General features: G+C 40.4%; 1 protein-coding gene across 1 annotated transcript; it reads left to right on the top strand.

Moving 5' to 3' along the window:
- Positions 1–1,717: 1,717 nt before the first annotated feature.
- LOC138959531 (N-acetylglutamate synthase, mitochondrial-like) lies at positions 1,718–18,979 on the top strand. Its single transcript, XM_070331052.1, has 15 exons — positions 1,718–1,911; positions 2,975–3,367; positions 3,585–3,714; positions 5,423–5,539; positions 6,126–6,236; positions 6,915–7,036; positions 7,272–7,488; positions 8,491–8,571; positions 9,330–9,429; positions 10,398–10,491; positions 12,072–12,149; positions 14,591–14,675; positions 14,913–15,007; positions 16,318–16,371; positions 17,296–18,979. The coding sequence occupies exons 2-15, from the start codon at positions 3,129–3,131 to the stop codon at positions 17,414–17,416; spliced, it is 1,644 nt and encodes a 547-aa protein (XP_070187153.1). The 5' UTR covers positions 1,718–1,911; positions 2,975–3,128; the 3' UTR covers positions 17,417–18,979.
- The last annotated feature ends 3,330 nt before the right edge of the window (positions 18,980–22,309 follow it).

The raw sequence follows: 22,309 nt of genomic DNA, 5'->3' as shown, positions 1-22,309 counted from the left end.
GTTAGTATTTTCAATAATAATAAAATTAAAAAAAGCAAAATTAAGCAGCATACAGACACACGCATCATTATTCTACAACTTTGCTTTTTTTTAATTAACATGATTATAAGGTTTAAACAAGGTGGTATTGAGATTGTAGCTCTCAAAAAACAAAGACCGGACAGAGCGAAAGCAGGGTGTGCCAGCGAAAGAATGGGCACACCGCGATGGCCGGCGCGCGGGTCTCGGTTGCTGCACGTGTTGCGGCGCTCGGTGGCTCTATTATGGGGGCGAGGACGCCCCCATTCTATACGGATAGTTTAGAGGTTGACCATGGGCAGCGCCATTTTGTTGTGAAATACGTCATCAGTTTGTGGGAGGGGTGGGGCAACATTGTTCATCTGTAGAAAGTTGTGAAATCCGTCACCCTATGGGAGGGGTGACGTCAAAATTGGTCATCACAGAGTTTGTGTAACACAGGAAGTTGTGAAATACGTCACCCTATGGGAGGGGTGACGTCAAAATTGTTCAACAAAAACATGATATGTCGCATTGTGCAGGGTCAACTGCAACAAACTCAAACCGAGCCATTCATACCTAGCTGTATTTGAGTGACTTATATACCCGACATTTTTATTTCTTATTTTTAGCACAGGTGTAGGAAAAATCATGAACCAAAATGTTATTTATTTTCTAATTTAACATTTTTTTTACAAATATGACCATGGTCTTTTAAACATACAGTGACATTAAACATTGTTATGTTAAAAAAAAGAAAAAAGAAAAAAAGCTTTTGTGCACAAATCAGAAAATACATTGTACATTTTACCTACAGGCCAAACAGTGTCTGTTGGCGGCAAAGGGCCCAGCAAGTTGCTATTTTTAGATCGATTAAAAGTTGTCAAGAACAGGCGCTTACATTTGGATGTGTCCACTGATAGTAGGTTTGGTTGTGATCAATCAGAATGATGTAGGAATAAAAATGTATGACAGTTTGGTATGATGACATGTAATTCAAATATGCTGAAATGTAATATTATACATGATATAATATTATTATGGCTGTTGCCATGACCATGAACCCCAAGAAAGGTTTAATGTTATGTAAAATCAAAATACCAAACTCAAGCACCTACTAATCTGGTCTACGGTGCGGCTTGGACCTAATAAATATGGATGGACACGCAACTCGCTCAGCCAGCCAGCGCTGCGAGACTTACAGCTGCCAACTTCGCCGCGGCGCGCTCATTGGCTTAGTATTGAACTTGCGTCAAGGCCGATGCGCGTAGATTCCCAGAATGTTTACTTTCGGTTAGATTCTTCGACAGCATTCGCAGAGGTGACTGCCGTATTGTGTACCGCAGTCAGAAGTAATTTATTACTTTTGGGAGTTTAGTAACGTGATATCAGTTTTCAATTGTTCGTTCACTTATATTGCTTTCAGATTTAACACACAAGAAACAGTAGCACGGTTTTCGTTGCGAAAATGTGCATTGGCAGTGCTACGCGATCGAATTGTGTATTATGTACACGCGGTGTTCTTCTGGAAAAGACGTCAGTCGTTCAGCCCGCGAGCGGTGGGATGGGGGGGGGGTTCACATGGTTTGTTTGTTTCAGAACCACACCCATATACACACATTTCACATGTAAACCATTTGTCCGCCCCCTGTCGATATTTATCGACTAAGCTCCTTGTTCTATATATATATATATATATCTCTCTCTCTCTGTGGCTCCGCCCCATGTCAGCAACTAGACAGTCAACGGGGAACAACTCCTGTAGGCTTGAGCCTTAATCGTGAGAATTGCCCCCCCTCGCTGATCGGTGTTGAACAGAGTGGTTACAAGCAGCAGCTGCATGCTACTTGCGTGCACATTTAATCGTACTTCTGTGTATGGAAGATTCAGAGTTTAGAGCGCTGGAATTCAGCAGTAAGTACATACATTGTCCTAGATAACTCACAGGAAAGGATGGTAAAACACAGCCTTATGCTATGGCATGGCCACAAGTGAGATCTCTTCGCACTGTTTTGTGCGTATGGGTTTTTTTTTTTTTTTTTTCCCCTTATCACGATCACTGACTTGACATAGATTCGCGAACCTCAGCGTGCAGCTGTTTACCAGACAAACAAGAGTGCAGATTAGAAGAAGAAGAAAAATTCAGATTTCAGTTAAAAATCGTAGCTTTGACATCATTTTAGTCACATCATATTTCGTCATTCAGCTTCTAGTTCTACAGCAAGTGGTTTGTTTTGTGGGCAAGGTATGTTACGGTATTGTCAAGCAGTATACTTATTTTCTCCACCTCTTTCTGTTTGTTTGGTTGGTTGGCACACAAACACACATACTCTCTCTCTCTCTCTCTGGAACGCTCTTCCGAATGCCTTACGGGAAGCTACCAGCACAGATTCTTTCAAAAACAAATATATATCCCATTTAATGAATATAGTATATTCTTGATTGTTAATGTTATGTCCTTTGGGACACAGTCACTCACTTTTGATTTATTGTTTTGTTCACGAAATTATGATGTTCTGCATAATATCCATTGTCTTGCAGAGTTGATGTACTATTGCATAGTATTCTGACTCTAATTGACTTGCAAATTTTTGCTTTGCACCTAGTCATTAACATTTATAAACTACAATGTTTCATATAATGCGCTTATGTACATAAACTTATACTGTTTCACTAATTATGTATGTATGTAGTAGTAGTTATTATAGTAGATTTAGTCCCTCTTTAGGGCGAGGGCCAGATGCAAAAAAGTATACCAATGCTTATTCTGTAATTACCCTCGTAAAATAAAGAATTATCATTGTCATTGTCATTGTCATTGTCTCTCTGACACACACACACACACACACATATATAGTTCTTTAATTTTGTTGTATGATGACATTCATTACGAACATTGATGGTAATACATGTAGTACTCTAAATTCTTGTGTAAATTTGTTCATCTGTTTTTCAGTTGTGTTTTTTTCTTCTTCAGTGTTGCACAGAAATGCTGAGTTATGACACACAGCAGCTGTCATTTTAGCATCAGATACAACACTCCATGACATTATCCTTTATAACTACTGCCGCACTTACTACTTAGTAAATAAACTGGCTATGCGTACAGTTTACAGTGGCAATCAGCAGATATGTACTCCAAGAGACTTTTTGCTACAGCAGCAGCAGCTAACATCAGTAACAGGCTTCCTTCGGTACCAGCCAGGCTGTTGGTAAAATATACAACAGGGAGTAATGTACTCATGACCAACAGCCGCGTGGATGCTCCACTACTTGGGATTTTAAGAAATTCCAGAAACTTTTCAGCTGTGACATCACAAAACAGTCAGTGGAACCAGGGCAAGAGAAATCTCTTCAGCAGATCAAGGGGGTATGCATTCTTGGCTTTGTGTCTCACTCATGTACTACTTTGAGGATAAAAGTTGCTTGTAAATTTCAATGCTTGTTATTCTCTTAGGTGCAAAGAGATTGGTTGCGATCAAAATAACTCACCTACTCTGATTGTTACAAATGTGTGAATTTAGAGCGCTTACATTCTTTTGTTTCTCAGATCCTGATCTTTAATGTGTATCTATACTGTTTGGCAGGGATTCCAGATGCTCTGCAGCAGCAATTCACGTGAAAGATTCGTGCACTCCATTCCGTCTCCTGCACAAGAGTCACATGCCATGTAAAATGAGAGACTCCATACCTGATCTGCAACGTTTCTTGAGTGAAGTATGCTTTTAGAAGTTTCACAGTGGAATCCCCCAATTTAAGGCTTCCTATGTTTAAGACCTTGCTTGTTCGGATTTTCTTTTCATATCCTCTTAAAATTGACCTCCATTTAAACTTAAAGATTCTTATTTTTTTACTTTTGGAGGTCAAAAAAGAAGGAATCCCCTGTATGCCAGTTGCTATAGCTTTATTTGGGAGGTGCATGTTAGCGACACATTTCAAGAGTCAACGTAGAGCAAACTCTGCCATGTGTCCGAACACCCCCTATGTGCACAAATACAACTAATGGACACAGACTGCCGTTGCTATGGAAACAGCCGCCATATTGGATTTCTTGAAAACGGTTTTACAGCAACATCATACATCAGACATGTATGCATAATATTTGGCACAAGAATACACATGACTTAATGTATCTGCAATCATATAGAACGAGTCAACTTTGAGCAAACTCTGCCATGTGTCCAAACACCCCTATGTGCACTGAATACAAATAAATGGAACAATTTTAAATACTAATGGACACAGACTGCCGTTGCTATGGAAACAGCCGCCATAGTCAACTTTGAGAAAACTCTGCCATGTGTCCGAACACCCCTATGTGCACGAATAAACGTGCACACATACACATAATAAAGATCCTAGAAGCTCACTGCAAAAGTCTCGGGGCTTGGAATACAGGCAGTTATGATGGAGAACAAAAATGGTCGCGTGATTCTGTCGCTGCATGCTCTACCCAGGGATAGCAGGCCAAAAGTCCTTGAGGGAATTGCCCAAGGACAATAAGACATACCAAATACAGTATGGCACTACTACACAATTTGTTTTCTTTTTTTTCCTGCAGGCATGCATGCATTGATGTTTCTAAGCCGCGAGACTTTCGCTTTGAGCTTGTGTTCTTCATCGTGCGCATGTGTGCACAAGGGAGTGTTCGGACACAGAGAAGAGTCTGCACAAAGTTCTCTCTGGGGAAAAGATCCCTCGCCGAACATTGGGGTCGAACCCACACCTAGAGCGACAAACTAGTTTCAAGCCAGTGCTGGTATGGACTGAGCTATCTCCCCGCCCCTGACTATATACAGGAGTACATGGTACCTGTACTGTAAGGTCACCCTTGTTACCAGAGAAAAGCGTTCGCACATTGCAGGTGGCCTGTCATAACAGGTAAATTTGTATACAGAAGCTGTTCAAAGGGACAGCAGAAGCTCGATGTCCTTTCATGGGTGATGTCCAGCTGTTATCAGTGGGGCCTCACATCTTCTTCTTCTTCTTCTGCGTTCGTGGGCTGAAACTCCCACGTACACTCGTGTTTTTTGCGCGAGTGGAATTTTACGTGTATGACCTTTTTTTACCCCGCCATTTAGGCAGCCATACGCCGTTTTCGGAGGAAGCATGCTGGGTATTTTCGTGTTTTTATAACCCACCGAACTCTGACATGGATTACAGGATCTTTTTCATGCACACTTAGTCTTGTGCTTGCGTGTACACACGGGGGTGTTCGGACACCGAGGAGAGTCTGCACACAAAGTTGACTCTGAGAAACAAATCTCTCGCCGAACGTGGGGACGAACGCCTCACATCATGGTCACCACTGTGCATCAAGAATAAAGACAATATTATTTTGAATCTGTAATTTCTTTTTTGGCTCTGATATTCATTTGCTCGGACAGCTTGTGCAATGTTACAGTGAAATTCTTCTTTAAAATAGATTGGGACAGATCCCAAAGAAGCTCGGTACTGGTTGAAACAGTTCTTGAACGTCAACCAGAAGAAGCCATTTGCTGTGGTGGAAGTGGATCCACAGATTTTTGAACAGTCTGAACAGGTAAGACAGAAAACAGTTAGCTTCTTCCTTAACTTATACAGTGATTAACCCCCCCCCCCCCCCCCTTTCCCCCTCCCCTCTCCTTTTTAAGACCCTTCCCACCCCAACCCAAATTTCAAAGTTCTCTCCTTTTCAGATTTTTGGTTCAAACCTCTTTTAAGATCCCTTGTTTTATAACTATAAGAGCTGCTTTTTTTGTGTCTCAAAATAAAGGTTCCACTGTATGGAACAAATTTAATGTTGTCTCTGTATTTGGCCTAGAATAGTACAAATTAGTTAACATGTATGTCAGGAAAGATGACCTAACATGCTGAATACATTTCAGAGGAATACATGAGATACTGTGTGTGAGTTAGGGCATGTGAGTGCATGCACGAATGCGTGTGCATGTCTGTGTGTGAATGCGTACCACATGACAGTGTGTTACTACAGTGTGTGTTTGTGTGTATAACTGTGCACATGCGTCTGCGCATAGATTAGAATTCAGATCTATAAGTAGTTTACGTCAAGCTACAATAAAGACCAAAATGTTCATATTGCTCACTGCATAATGTGTTTACTTAACTCTGCATCACACTGTGTGCAGTTGGAACATCTGGCTTCCTCAGTCTCATTCTTGCAGAGGAATGCTCTTCGCCCAGTGCTAGTCATCGGTGAAACACCAAACCATCCATTGAACCCACAGAGATCTCTGCAGGTATCACAAGTGACTTTGTATTGTTTCTTTATCTGCTTGTTGCGTTTTCTACATTTGACTTTTTCAGCTTTAATTTGTGCATTATAAGACTTTTTCGAGGAATAACACTGTGAGGATTTTAAAGCAGTGGACGTGGCAGAGTAAGCGCCCCAGACTGTGAAACGTAATAGGCATGCCCAGCTGACCAGCTTTTACCCGCCAAAGCGACTCAACTGTGTGTGCACTTGATATGACGCCCTTTGTTTTTGAAAATGTGCACAGTGTTTTACTCAAGCCTCTCTCTTCGGTCTCTGACGCATACTTTTTCCCGATATAGTGTTGACATGCATAAATATATGACCAGACCGTTACGACACGTCTGACCACGCTTAATTCAAGACGGAAAAGGAAGTTGGGAGATTTACCTCCCTTGACTTATCCTCGATGAGATTTCTACAGAAAAGTGACCAAATGATCATTTCCGACTGTCTTACTAGTTACAGCATGTCTTACGGAGGTGTCAGCCGAACCAGGTCATAACCAAATTTAAGTAAAGACTTAAATTGTTATATATAGGCAGTCTGACAGAACAATTTTTGACATCTGGACCTAAGCATATTTTTAATCCAGGTCTAACTGACCTATTAATGTCCTTGGGTGTGCACAGCAGTGTTGTTGATTTGTGGCTGTGTACTTCAGGAGCTGAAAGCTGCTTCCACTGCAAGAAGTTGTATGCTGAGCGACGCATTACATGAACAAGGCTTGGAGTCATGCATTCTTTTCCCTGGAAGCCAAGTCATTGACGTTGACTCTGACAGCAAGTAAGAAGTGCATATATGGTTTGAGTGGGTGTAGGCGCATGTGCTTTATGCAATGTGCTTGTGTATGCGTGTGTGTGTGTCTGTGATGTGTGTTAATTATGTTTTGAAGCTCTTTTGAAAATTCACATTATGCAGGTTGATATATAATTTCTAATGTCACTGATTTGTTGGTCCTGATCTGATTCTATTTGTGTGTATATTCATGATTATAACTTATCAAAACGTTCTCTTCAAGGTGCAATGCCAAAGTCAAGCAGGTGAATCCTGACCTGATTCAGTGGTGCATGATGCGACAAGCAGTCCCCATCATTCCCTCCTTCGGTGAGACCTCACTAGGGCAGACTGTGCCCCTTACCTTGTGGGATGTCACCTCAATGGTTACCAAGCAACTGCAGCCACTCAAGGTCATTAGGGTCAACTGCCACGGAGGCTTCAAAGATGATAAGAAACAGGTGTGACGATTGGAAGATATGCATTTGCTAATGGAATCAATGTTTTTATGAGTATATGACTGAACAAATTTGGTAAAATTCTAGTAGAAGAATGAACACTTATTAATCACCCCTTCTTGCAAGAGCTCACAGCATGGACAACAACACACACACACACACACACACACACACACACACACACACACACACACACACACACACACACACACACACACACACACAAACACACACACACACACACTTAGAAACATGCATGGTTAACAGTACTTCTTTGGCCTTGCACAGGTGGCAGACATTTTTTGTTGAATACTGAGTCAGAGGCTAAGATGCTTGTTAGAGCTTTTTTCCTTTTGATGTGTGTGAGGATGTTTGAAAAGAGCATCGTAGTATATTTTTATAGACCCACATACTGTATCTCATTGCCTGTTTTTGAGTCACTTGAGAAAAAGTGACTCTATGTAATCGGTCAGTGTTAGTCTGTCCGGCCGGCCGGCCGTCCGGCCGGCCGTCCGTAGACACCACCTTAACGTTGGACTTTTCTCGGAAACTATCAAAGCGATCGGGCTCATATTTTGTTTAGTCGTGACCTCCAATGACCTCTACACTTTAACGATGGTTTCGTTGACCTTTGACCTTTTTCAAGGTCACAGGTCAGCGTCAAAGGAAAAATTAGACATTTTATATCTTTGACAAAGTTCATCGGATGTGATTGAAACTTTGTAGGATTATTCTTTACATCAAAGTATTTACATCTGTAGCCTTTTACGAACGTTATCAGAAAAACAAGGGAGATAACTAGCCTTTTCTGTTCGGCAACACACAACTTAACGTTGGGCTTTTCTCGGAAACTATAAAAGTGACCGGGCTCAAATTTTATGTGAACGTGACTCATTGTGTTGTGAATAGCAATTTCTTCCTGTCCATCTGATGCCTCATATAATATTCAGAACTGCGAAAGTGACTCGATCGAGCGTTTGCTCTTCTTGTTTTCCATGCTTTCAGGTCATTGCAAACATCAGCCTCCCTTTTGATAGCCAAGCTGCCCAAGATAAAGCATGGTGCACAAACGCTGTTCTTACAACGGTAAGTTAATTATACCCATGCTAGCAGCTGGGCAGCATGTCATGACTACAAAGCTTTTGGCTTGATGGATGAGACTTGGCCAAAAGTATCATGTCAGTGCACTGTTGTGTTTTAAACATCAGGAGCCCCTTAGGTATCAGACTGACAATGAACAGAAGTCTTGAATATTGTGGGGGTCTCATTTCAGAGCTAGGGACTTTATTTAACGGTTACAGTGGAAGTTTATTTGAAAATGTCGTCATCAGAGCAGCCTCATGCTACAGCTATGTACCACTCAGGGTTGGTGTTTGGCGTTGGCTATTTCAATTAGGCCAACCTTGGTGGAAATAGACAGGTTTTTGTTATTGAAAGGTGAATTATATAGGAATAAAACCTTATCCGGGATCCTTTAGGGGTGGTTGTAATGGAGAGGTGGTCACAGGGTAGTTTTGACTATTTTATCGATTTGATAAACCAAGGGAAGTAAGCACTCTAAATGCATACTACATGTGTAATAGAGTAAATTGTGCGAATTATTCGGAACCAGTCTCCTGGCAATGGTTCTGAATAACTCTCACTTTATTACACATGACATGTCGTATGCATTTATATTGCTTTCTTTCTTTCTTTATTTGGTGTTTAACGTCGTTTTCAACCACGAAGGTTATATCGCGACGGGATTTATATTGCTTACATCCTTTTGTTTATCAGATCTCTAAAAATAGCACTCTGCCGCATTTGCTTAAGATTTCCTACTATTTTAATCTGTTGTGCAACAGATCAGTGAAGTGAGCAGTCTGCTGTGCCAGGTCCCTGAGAGCACCTCTGTGGTCATTACTGCTGCCGACACCGTTCTGCAGGAACTTTTCACCCATCATGGTAACGTGACATAGTGCAGTACAGTGGAACTCCCCTACCTGTATTAAGACTCCTTAATTTAAGACTCCCTCCCTTAAAAGACCTTTTCTTCTTAGACTTTCTGTTTGTTTGTTTGTTCGCTCATGGGCTGAAACTCCCACGGCTTTTACGTGTATGACCGTTTTTTACCCCGCCATTTAGGCAGCCATACGCCGCTTTCGGAGGAAGCATGCTGGGTATTTTCGTGTTTCTATAACCCACCGAACTCTGACATGGATTACAGGATCTTTTTCGTGCGTACTTGGTCTTGTGCTTGCGTGTACACACGGGGGTGTTCGGACACCGAGGAGAGTCTGCACACAAAGTTGACTCTGAGAAATAAATCTCTCGCCGAACGTGGGGACGAACTCACGCTGACAGCGGCCAACTGGATACAAATCCAGCGCGCTACCGACTGAGCTACATCCCCCGCCAGACTTTCTGTTGATAACCTGTGTAAATTTACCCCGTGTTAAGACCCCTTCCTTTTTAAGACCTGAATTTCTCAGATTTGTTGAGGTCTTAAAAGGGGGGTTCCACTGTAGTACTCTCCTTTTAAGACCTCAACAAATCTGAGAAATTCAGGTCTTAAAAAGGAAGGGGTCTTAACACGGGGTAAATTTACACAGGTTATCAACAGAAAGTCTGGCGGGGGATGTAGCTCAGTCGGTAGCGCGCTGGATTTGTATGTTCAGCTTGTGTTTCAGTATTTCCATTTGAGACGTTTTAAAGAATACTGAAGACGTTTGTGGACAATTGTTTAAAGAACAGCTTTAGAAAATTCTTTGGAAATTTGAACCTCGATAATGCATTTATCAGTTTCACTGGAGAGTACCCATCCATTGGTATTAGCAATTGCTTGTGATGTATTTGAAATTACTGTTTGTTCATGTATTTGGTTGTTCAAGGTTGCGAGCTAAACATTTAACTGTTGGTGTTTTTTTTTGCAGGTTCTGGGACATTTTTGAAAATCACAGAGCCAATACTGAAGCACCAGAGCTTTGAAGAGGTGGATGTTGATCGGTTGAAGACACTTCTTTCGAAGTACGTATGTGAACAGAAAATTCATCAACCCAATCGATTTCCTGAATTTTTGTGAATAAAACTGGGAGTTAGCAATACTGAAATCGCATTCCTTTAATTTTATTTGATAGCAATTCAAATTGATTTGTGCTCCATCTATTAATTTGATTGTATGCAGCATTGTTATCTGTAATTTTCTGAATAAAATTGTTTAAACTAAATTGATTTGGGTAAGTGTTAGTACTGTTACAGTCAATCAGTAACGTTAGTTGTTTGACGTATCATCATGTTGTTCAATACACTGAATTATGAGATTACTCTCTTGTGGGGCATTTGACATTACAGGGATCGCGTTTACCGGTAATTTCCGGTATTTTACCGGTTAAGATTCGCCAATACCGGAAAAAAAAGTGGATGTCGGTCAGACGTACCGATTGTTATTTGGTTTGACCGGTAAAAAAAAAAGTAGTAATTACAAAAATCGTTTGTCAGTACGAGGGGGAGAGAGAGAGACAGAGAGAGAGAGACAGACAGAGAGAGAGAGAGAGAGAGAGAGAGAGAGAGAGAGAGAGAGAGAGAGAGAGACTCAGACTCTGAACTTTATTACTAAAGGAGAGAGAGAGAGAGAGAGAGAGAGAGAGAGAGAGAGAGAGAGAGAGAGAGATTAGGATGGCTTGTTGTGACAGCGCTACAATGTTGCGATTATGTCTCCATTGATGACACTTGATGTCAAGGTGTCAAACATGACGTCAAAAATAACAAGGAGGCGAGCTCCGAAATGTCTTTCAGTACGATTGTGCCAGATCTAAAGTATTTGCTAGCAGATTATTTGAGCAATGTAGGTGATCAGGGAGCGGAGAAATCTTTCTTGTCACCGAGAAAAAGATCTACAGACATCAGACATCATACTTTTCGCGCCATTTCTTTCGGTTCCCGGTCCATCGTAAAATCGAGAAACTGAAAGACAATAAGGGACGGCGTCTAACTATAGCCGACATAGCATCATACCGGGAAATCACGTACTCACACCAGCTTAGATCTTTGTCTACATACAGTTGATTATTGTGAGGCGAAAGTGAAACTGTAACAGTAAGTAACTAGTGAGTAAGTCTTCCAGTTGCGTGATTACTATTTGCTTTCCTATTTTATTTCGGAAGTCTCTCTCTCTCTCTCTCTCTCTCTCTCTCTCTCTCTCTCTCTCTCTCTCTCTCTCTCTCTCTCTCTCTCTCTCTCTCTCTCTCTCTCTCTCTCTCTCTCTCTCTCTCTCTCACAGCGGCTGCTGATGTGTCACTGTCAAGTTTTGCGACAGTTGCTTTGAGGGGGGGGGGGGGGGGGGAAACGTCCGCATATCACTAACATTGATTTAATGTATTGTAAGTCATTGTTTGTCTTTTACTGGTTGCCTTGGCAAGCTTACCGATTTTCGTGAGAGCCTTGTAGCCAGCTCATGACGTCATACCGGTTTGAAAAATACCTAGCGCGATCACTGCATTAGCCGTCAATAGCTTTCAAGAAATACCAGCTGTTTTGTACAGTTTTCTTTGCAATTTTTATTTGACTGATGACAGATTTTGAGTCTTTTGTTTTGTTTTTTCACCAAGGTCATTCAAGAAATCGTTATCAGACACTTACTTTGATGATGTCAGGCATCAGATACATACAATTTATTTGTCTGAACGGTAAGCGTGCTGTGTTTTTGTTTTTTTAAAGTTTTTCTTTTTGTTTGCTGTTGTTGTGTGTGTGGTTGTACGTTTCCTTCTCCTTTTCTTTGGTATTTTCTGTGTGTTGTCATATATTGCCCATTTCTTCTTGTGTTACATTTATTATTCTCAATGCTTCTTAAGGGCAGGTGGGCCAGTGCAAAATTGACCAAATCGTTCAAAACACTGTTTTGGGTATTTTAGCAGATTATGTTTCCATAACATACCTATCATCCATGTGTGTCGGTGTTTTTGTCAAAAGTGTCCTATTTATCTGTCAATAAAGACAAAATGTGAACATGTGTGGCATTGATTGTCTTCTGTAGTCGATATTCCCCCGCCAAAAAATGTCTCATTTCAAAGGCTAGTTACGGCTTTGTCCTCAGCAAAACAGTGCATTCACGACATACGAAACTGCGCAGCAGCTCTTGACCTATAACATGACATCAGTGTTTTGATGAATGTTCCATTCACTCAGCCACTTGTCCGTTGCAAAGGCAGCAATCGTAATCGAACGGAAATGTCCTTATTTGGAAGGTACTCGACATCCATTGGTTCGTTTCATAAACCGAAATCGGGAACCAGTTTACTTTGTGAGTGCGCATGCTCAGCTTATGAATTTTGCACACGGAAACTACCGAAGAGACTCTCGGCCATGACGGGAACACCCGAAGTTCACTCGGTTTTACAACATCCTGGTTACACATCAAACGATCGGTGACAACCGAAAGCGAATTTTTCCTTGAGAAACAACCTTTGATACGATAACAATGGCTCGAAATAAGAAAGAGGACAATGTCTTTATTAGTTCGGTTAGCAACAACAAGTAGTTCCGCTGGTACTAGGCCAAAGTTTGGATTCTGTCGGTGTTTCCGATACAGAGGAAAGCTTTGATCTCCACGCAGATCCACAGGTCGCCATTTCCGAACACGCCATGCAGCACACTTTTTACGTCTCGGCACTGGCTTGCTTTGCGCTGAATTTGAGTCAGTTTCTATGCAGTATCTCCTCGACAAGCAAGTTGAGCATTTGCTACGCAAAAAAACAAAAACAGTAGAAAGTATCCAACATCAGTCATATTATCGGTAATGTTTGCTGGGCCTGCCATTTCCCGAACGAAACTGGATCAGCAACTGTTTGTATCAATCTGCACTTTCGTAAATTCCGTCACTGTCTTGACGAACTGTGTCATTTCACATCTATGGTCATTTTCTTCACCGCGATACACAGTTCATTGCGAAGAGCTTCCTCAGTAAATCGTTCAGATTCCACGTACGATTTGTTGTCAAAAAACAACTCAAACGAAAGTTTCAAACTCATCATCCTCCATCTTGCTTGTCGAAGCACCCAAGTACTGTATCGATGTAAAAACAAAAGCAGAAAACTTCGAGGAAACCAACAAATCGACGAGATAACGGAAGGAAATAAGTCTCGTTCTGGCTCAAGTAAGTTACAGTTAAGAATACCGTTATTCTCGCATGCAAATACAAACGAGAATCGGGTCATTGATACACGTTTAGCGCTGGGGCAGTATCCCCATGCTGGTTGACAGAGGGAAAGAAGGGATGGACGCATAAATTCTCTGCTGGCGTGCTAAAGGCTAAGTAGTTTGCAATTCAAATAAACTAAGCTGTTCATTCATAACACAGTTTTGTCCTTGTGTGTCTGTTTCAATAGTGTTTCTGTGGTGTTCAATCTTCAATGTCGTTTTTCTCAGTTCAGCCATTTTGCCTACGGTTACGTCTTGGGTTACGCGATTTCTCGGGCTGTAATTTAGCTAGAGCAATATTTTTTTTTGTAGTTTGTGCAGAAAATAACATTCTGGGGGATTACGAAGGGATTTTGCTGAAATTTTATTATAGTCATATCCAGATTATTTCAAAAAATAATTTCGCAAGCGTTACCCTAAAGTTTGACAGTTGTAACAAAGAAGTGTTCCTAACTCCAAATATAAATATAATAAACAAGATCTGCTTCGTAATCCCCTAGAGCATACCCAGAAGGATACAATAAAACAATAATTAGAAGTGTGACAATCACATCTGATGAAAATCCGTGTATCTCCTGTACTCCACTTTTGTCTGTATTTTGACTGTTTTTGTCGCGTAAAACAAAAACCAGCAACCGAAAATACAAAAAGTGACTATTCTTTGTCATCATTTGTTCATTTCTTTCATAAAATAACATTCAGACACAATAAAACATTCAAAATTAAAAAAAAGGAAGTGCACTGGCCCACCTCCCCTTAAATAGATTAATCAAGTGTCAGCTAACCCTTAATAAATTATGCCCTCTTTCTCAGTCTTTATTTATTTACTGCAAGTGAATAAGTACAGAATTGATAATCTATTCATTTATATGCTTATTTATCTGTTCAATTCTTGTATGTTATTTTAATGTATATTCTTTTTCTTTTTCAGTTTCACAGCAGCAGCAGTGATACTTTGCACAGCAGACTGTGATGTGCCTTACCTTTGTAAATTTGCAGTTTCGGCTCAGGCCCAGGTACATGTAACGTAAAGATTTAAGTATGTATCTCAAATAATGTAGAACTGATGGGAAGGGGCCGGTTTCAGGCAGTAAAAGCAACATGCAGCACTGGCAAACACACACACACACACACACACATGCACGCACACACGCACGCACGCACGCACGCACACACAATCACTCACACACAATCACACACACAGAAACACACGTGCAAACAAATAAATAAACAAATTGTTCAATATTGTGCAGGGTGAAGGAGTAGGTGACATTCTGTGGGAAGCCATTCGCCGTGACTACAAGCAGTTGTTCTGGAGGTCCAGGGAAAATAACCCCATCAATCCTTGGTAAGAAGCTGGGATCAGCAGACCTGTTTACCAGTACGATTTGGGCGTATTTTGTACGCCAAATTATTATCGGTACGCAAATACGCGACACACGCACAAAATACGCCTAAGAAAAAGTCTAGAATACGTTTTCCGGTGTTGGTGTGCTGATTACGGAATGGTACAACTGATACCGGTTTCGGTCGAAGGGAGATAACCATGACAGCGAGTCTTTAGCTGTGGAAACCTTGTTCAGTTGTTGGCACGTGCGATCGTCTGGACAATCGTGGCAAAATGAAGCGGAAAAATGTGCCCGTTTCGGATGACTGTACCAAGTCTAAACAGCAGAAGCAGCAGATTTTCTGGGAGAAATATAAGAAAGAGCCAGAAATTGTGGAGTCTACTATGGGAAAAAGTCATGCACACTGCAAGTATTGTAAATCAGATTTCTCCGTTGCCCATGCTGGGAAATATGACATCGAACGACACTGCAGTTCCAAAACTCACCTGGACAAGATTGCTGCAAAGAAATCCGCTGAAAGCTGCCAAGGAATTATGAAGTTCATTCCCGCAAAGCAAATCCTGCCAGAAGAAAAGGCTTTAGTCCGCGCTGAAGCAATGTCAATCACAGATGTTATTTCACGAACTTCATCTTTTCATTATCAATCTGTTTGGAAGATAGTGGTTATAATGCTATAAGCTGACAGGTAAATAAAATTGTTTTATCCCTGTTGTATTGGAAGGAGTTAAATTCTGAAGGTGTTCACAAGACATGCTATTCTTACACAAACACGTTTGCACCCACGCGTACATTTTCCCTAGCCCATATTGCTTTGCTTGCAAAGTACACCAACTTTTTGAAAAATACACTCAACTTTTTTGGAAAGTACTCTTGCCTCGGGTTTAGGGTAAACAGGTCTGGATCAGGTAAAATGACTTGCAGCAATCCTTGGTAAGAAGCTGGGATCAGGTAAAATGACTTGCAGCAATCAGATTTGTGTTTTTTCTCTGCTTTGTTTTTGCTGTATTGGAATTGCATGAGGAATAAGATTACTTCACCACATTGTTTTTTTCAAAAAAACTGAGAATATCAGTAATCATCATTCTTATGGAAAAAATACTGTATATATACATTCTCTGTTTTCTTTCACAGATGCATTCTTTAGAATGCACCATGCCGTGACCAGTATTAGACATTTCTGATTTTTTTCTGTGCCGTTTCTTTGTCCGTCCTACGTGGTCGGTTTCCTAAATTGTTAATGCAACCTACTGTTAATTTGTATGAAAGATTTAATGCTATTTCAACTGGAATCAGCAATCTGTGCTTTCAGGTACTTCAAGAAAAGTGAAGGGAGCTGGAGCAATGGAAAATGGACTGTTTTCTGGTAAGTAAATAAAATGTCCTTCATTTCTACATTATTAGGTGTTGCTTTTCTGTTAAAAGATATATTCTGTATACGTGTGTGTGTGTGTGTGTGTGTGTGTGTGTCAGGGATCGCGTTTACCGGTAATTTCCGGTATTTTACCGGTTAAGATTCGCCAATACCGGAAAAAAAAGTGGATGTCGGTCAGACGTACCGATTGTTATTTGGTTTGACCGGTAAAAAAAAAAGTAGTAATTACAAAAATCGTTTGTCAGTACGAGAGAGAGAGAGAGAGAGAGAGAGAGACAGAGAGAGAGACAGAGACACAGAGACAGAGACAGAGACAGAGAGAGATTTGGATGGCTTGTTGTGACAGCGCTACAATGTTGCGATTATGTCTCCATTGATGACACTTGATGTCAAGGTGTCAAACATGACGTCAAAAATCTTTGGCAAGCTTACCGATTTTCGTGAGAGCCTTGTAGCCAGCTCATGACGTCATACCGGTTTGACAAATACCTAGCGCGATCACTGTGTGTGTGTGGTGTGTGTGTGTGTGTGTGTGTGTGACGGAGTGATTGAGTTTGTGTTACTGTTTGTCGATTTCTTACGTGAGCCTTGAAGGCTTCGCCTCTTGTTCTGTTAAATGATATATTCTGTATACGTGTGTGTCTGTGTGTGTTTATGTTTGTGTGTATGTGTGTGTGCGTGTGCCGATGTCTGCATGTTCAGAGGTGAGAAAAAATGTGATCAATAAAATTAAAAATTAGTTTTTTTGTGTGTTTGTTGTAAGGGCTGGTGATTTTGTATGAGGAGAATGTAGGTGGACATAGGGGATAAGACAAGTGTGCGTGTTGACTTCATGAATAAATTGTTACATCCTTGATGATCACCCTGCCATTATATATTTTTTTTAAATAACTTGCAAGAGAAAATCTGTTGCAGGTATGGAATTCCAGAGCCAGTCCTGTCAACAGCGCTTATCAACAAAGCAATCTCAGCGCCAGAATCCTTCTGCCTTCCAGAAGCCAGTACCAGGCAGCCTGAAACAGCCTCGTCAGTTTGATAGCAGTGTTTTTTCCAGCATCTTTCATCTGCAACAGATTTGTTCAGCACTACACTGTTTTTCAACTTCAATGACTGATAGAGATCACATGTCTTTTTCTTTGTTCTTTAAATGTCTGAGGGAACTGAAATGTTTTTCTTTGTTCTCTCTGAATATTTGTAATTGTATCGGGAGTCCTGCTCAATCATTGCAAAGTGTAGCGTTTTTCAGGCATTACACCCATTTTGTCCATAATTATTGCTGCACACAATAGGTCTTGTTTTGTGTCAACATATGCAAATCACACACGGTTAGCTTGAGCCCTGCCTTATCTTTATCAGTAATTGCTGGATTGTATTTTGGAACGTACATTTCATCACTGTTATTTCTGTGTGTTTTTTTGTTTGTTGTTACAACTAGCTAGAAAATAATTTTTTTGCTGGTGTTTTTTGGTGTGTAATGTTTTTGAAATAAGCTCAGCTTTGAAAAAAAAACTTCAATGGTTTATCTTGTTTGTTATTATGTATCTCGTTTACAGGATATTGGTTCCGCATTACTCATGATCCACATGTCCACATATGCAATTACCCCCCGCGGGTTAGGGGGAAGAATTTTCCTGATGCTCCCCAGCATGTCGTAAGAGGTGACTAACGGATTCTGTTTCTCCTTTTACCCTTGGTGTTTCTTGTATAGAATATAGTCAATGTTTGTAAAGATTTTAGTCAAGCAGTATGTAAGAAATGTTAAGTCCTTCTGGAAACTTGCATTCTCCCAGTAAGGTCATATATTGTACTACGTTGCAAGCCCCTGGAGCAATTTTTTGATTAGTGCTTTTGTGAACAAGAAACAATTAACAAGTGGCTCTATCCCATCTCCCCCCTTTCCCCGTCGCGATATAACCTTCGTGGTTGAAAACGACGTTAAACACCAAATAAAGAAAGAACATATGCAATTTAGAGTGCTTACGTTCCTTTGTTTCTCAAATCTTAAAGTAGTGCTCTGCCTCATTTGTTAAGTTTTTTTTTTTAAGAAAATTATTTCCCAGATCAAGCTCAGCGTTTGATACATCCATAGACCTATATTAGATATAGGTCCCTGATACATCTGAGCAAATGTTGTTGACAGAAGTACATTTATTAACAGCTATTGTGTTTTCAGCGTAGCAACAGGGTCCGATATTTAGACGAGACAAGTATAATGCCGATGAGTCGAAGACAAGTCGCATTATACTTGTTCGAGTCTAAATATCGGACCCTATTGCTACGCTGAAAATACAATAGCGATTATATAGCTGTTCTGACCTTGATTTGTTGTTCCAAACTTACAAAATGACAGTTTTTGCGTCGATGCGTTGATCTCAGGTTTTGATAGCAGACGCCGTTTCTTTTGCGCAGGCGCCACACTGACTTGGGGAAAAAAACTCGATTTGACAACACAGCTGTTAAACAGCTTTTTATTAGTTCATTCGTATACAACAAAAAGAAGTTTGCAATTTTTTAATTTTGAACAAGACACAACATCAACGGAAAACTAGAAACAACTGAAGAACCAGGATGCAACAAGGGGAGGTAAAGAGAACATCTAATCCGTACAAAGCGAGCAGACGGCAGCGACGTTTCCAGTTTGGGTGAATGGTATTTATACTGGTCTCGTCATTAAGCGAATTTTCAACCTCAGTTATAAACGACTACATGCATATTAGTGCCATGGGTTGTACATCAATACTTCAGAGGGGAAGTGGGATATTTAGTGTGGAGTTACGAGATAAGAAAAGCCGAATGCGAAAGTTTGTGTCAGCCCTCGGCAACTGAGCTCACTGTGACACACAGGCACACAAAAACGTTTTACTCCCCTGTTTGTACTACATCTTTCGACTTTGGGCATTTTGTGGTGTTTTGGGACAGAAAATAATTGGTTTAGTCCTGTTTCATCGGGAAGTTAGCAGAAAAAAAGGGTATGCTATCGACATTTGTAAAGCTGAAAAACATTCCCGAGAAGAATTTCAAGTTGTCAGTGTATGTACAGCCTATGCTGTTGTCGATTAAAACACCGTGTGGTACAGATGGGTAAACCGGAACCTTGCGTCTTTGTTATTGCCAATATGCTTTTGGATATTGGCAAAAATGGCCGACTTCCGTAGCATTATGCTTTGATGATCGGAAGAGACCATCCAATCACAGCACCCGAATTCCCCCACGTGTCCTTCAGAATAGCTATATATAGAGATCCTTTTTGAAGTGAAACTTGCAGATAAATACATCTTCTTTTAATCACGTATGTGTAATTTTCAATATAAGTGTAATTAATGGTTTAATTATGAACTGTACGATTTCAAAGCTGGACAGACTGATAAACATAGTCTGTGAATGTATTAATGGTTATCTCCCTTTCGCAATGCAAACTATTGGATTAGTTGGAAACCTTCTCGGTTGGACATTCGTTTGTGTTTTTGGCTGTACTGAGGGAATAGTTGGAAATGTCTGAAATTTAACCTGTTGTGCTGTAAAGCCTTGCCCTAGTTTATCATCATAGCAAATATTTGGTGCATCTAAATTATTTAGTTTCTGAGATGTTAATTGTCAATGAAGTTTCTCAAGACATACAACGTACTGCACCCGCAAATCATGAATGAACAAGCATGCACACACACACACACGGCGAGACAAAATTGACCACTTTCTAGGCACACTTACGTGAGCCAAATAGCTTCTGTGGGTGAGATGATATTTCAAGTGATTTTTAGACTTGATTTGTAATATAACTAATTGAGATATACAGTGGAGTCCGGGTACAACGAATCTCAAGGGAGATAAATTTTAGTTCGTTATATCAGTAATTCGCTGTAGAGTTTTCAACCCTAAATGGCCTCAAGACAAGTTTTCCCACTCACCTTCAAATGATCGTCCCATCGATCTTTCCTTGGGAAGTGTTTCCTCTCTCAGATATGACAGGGGAACCACCTCTCATAGCTAAAACTGGGTCATTGACCCCTGGGAAGAAGGTCAGTGTCTATGATAAACAAGGCATCACAATGGACCTGCCTTTGATCTCGCGGCACACACAGAGCACACATATTTCCACTCTGTATTCTTCCTTTGATCTGCGGCTTATTTTCATTCTTCGACCGTTTGTTACCGGTATACTTTTACTTGTGTTTGTGTATTTTTGTCTTTGGAGACAATTATTGACATCAGTTCGTTGTAGCCTTGTGACTTTTAGAGACAAAATGGCTCTGGGGCGATGAAAACGTGTTTGTTAAAAGAGGGGTTCGTTATGCAAATGAGTTCAAAAGGTTCGATGTAGCCGGAAAGTAACAAGTAAGAAATAGAAGGCTGTCTGCCGGGAAATCAATGGCAGTTGTTAAAAGCGGGATTTCTTTATAACCGTGTTCGTTATAGCTGGACTCCACTGTATGCTTGCATTTAAGTTGACAGGATCGAAGCAGATGAAAAGAACATGAATTAAGATTGAATTGTGTGCATGCATTATATATGTGAGAATGCTAATTGTTTTGCACTGTCAACCTGCTTTCCTGGTTTTACAGCTTCCGCATTAGAAATCCTTTATATATTTTATGGTTTTATTTGATGGGCATTTTATAATGGTGTAAGCATTATAACTGCACAATTGTTCCCATGTGTTCACGTGTAGAGGTAGTCAAATAAGAAAAAGTGGAAGAAGACAAATCTGTTTTATATTTGTCTTTCATGCACAATTTTTGATTGAAATGTACATGTGCTGCATTTTTTTTTCTAATTTACCTAGCCGCCAGGTAAATTGTGCAATGGGCTTTTAAGAAAATTGACCTTTTTTCTGTCATTCCATTTTATATTTTGATATTTTATGTGTGTATATATGTGACCCTCCACCACGAAATGAGTCGCATGTCACCTTGCGCGGTTCTGCGCTTGGCATAATATTATAAGTCCAGGGAGTGTCTGGTAACAGTGTGAGGGACCTTAGTCACAGGCTTATAACTCAAACAGTTTTCGTTCTTTTCTAAAACGGTTTTCACCACTGGATAGAACATAAAAAAACTCTTTTTTAACCCCCTGCGGGTTAGGGGGAAGAATTTACCCGATGCTCCCCAGCATGTCGTAAGAGGCGACTAACGGATTCTGTTTCTCCTTTTACCCTTGTTAAGTGTTTCTTGTATAGAATATAGTCAATGTTTGTAAAGATTTTAGTCAAGCAGTATGTAAGAAATGTTAAGTCCTTTGTACTGGAAACTTGCATTCTCCCAGTAAGGTCATATATTGTACTACGTTGCAAGCCCCTGGAGCAATTTTTTGATTAGTGCTTTTGTGAACAAGAAACAATTAACAAGTGGCTCTATCCCATCCCCCCCCCCTTTCCCCGTCGTGATATAACCTTCGTGGTTGAAAACGACGTTAAACACCAAATAAAGAAAGAACTCTTTTTTAGGAAAATGTAAAAATATGAAAATCATGCAAAGGTGACATGCGACTCATTCCGTGGTGGAGGTCACATAATTATGTGCTTTAGGCTTGCTTGAGAAGTGAATGGAGCTTTGAAATATTGGTCTCCTATTAATTATAGTGTCACACAGCCTTTCTGTGAAACAGGTATGTTGTCTTTTATGTGTAATAATTGCTTCTGTTCCTTAATTGTTGTTCGGGGGAAGAACGGGGGATATATTTTTCAGATTTGTTGTTATTGGTCATCTTAACCTTTTTTTCGCTTTTGTTTTTTTAACATTTTCATGTCTTCTCCCGGTGTTTTTTTTTAAATCATTTGCTGTTTGTCCACTAACCAAATTATATCTTTTATCAGTGTTGTTGCCAGCCTAAGAAGACAATAGGTCATTTGGACCTCCTTAAATAAAAACAATAGGTCCAAATGTCCTGGCTTTAAAAAAACAATAGGTCCAAATTGTACCGCCATACCTTTGAT

This window comes from Littorina saxatilis, linkage group LG2 (genome assembly GCF_037325665.1).
Source record: "Littorina saxatilis isolate snail1 linkage group LG2, US_GU_Lsax_2.0, whole genome shotgun sequence".
NCBI lineage: Eukaryota > Metazoa > Mollusca > Gastropoda > Littorinimorpha > Littorinidae > Littorina > Littorina saxatilis.
This window is presented reverse-complemented; position numbering and strand designations above follow the sequence as displayed.

Bases quoted from the DNA above. Each gene is read 5' to 3' on its own strand.
- LOC138959531 (XM_070331052.1), top strand. From the start codon at position 3,129: ATGTACTCCAAGAGACTTTTTGCTACAGCAGCAGCAGCTAACATCAGT. The intron at 3,368-3,584 runs GTATGCATTCTT...ACTGTTTGGCAG, and splicing joins CTCTTCAGCAGATCAAGGGG to GGATTCCAGATGCTCTGCAG. The intron at 5,540-6,125 runs GTAAGACAGAAA...CACTGTGTGCAG, and splicing joins TTTTTGAACAGTCTGAACAG to TTGGAACATCTGGCTTCCTC.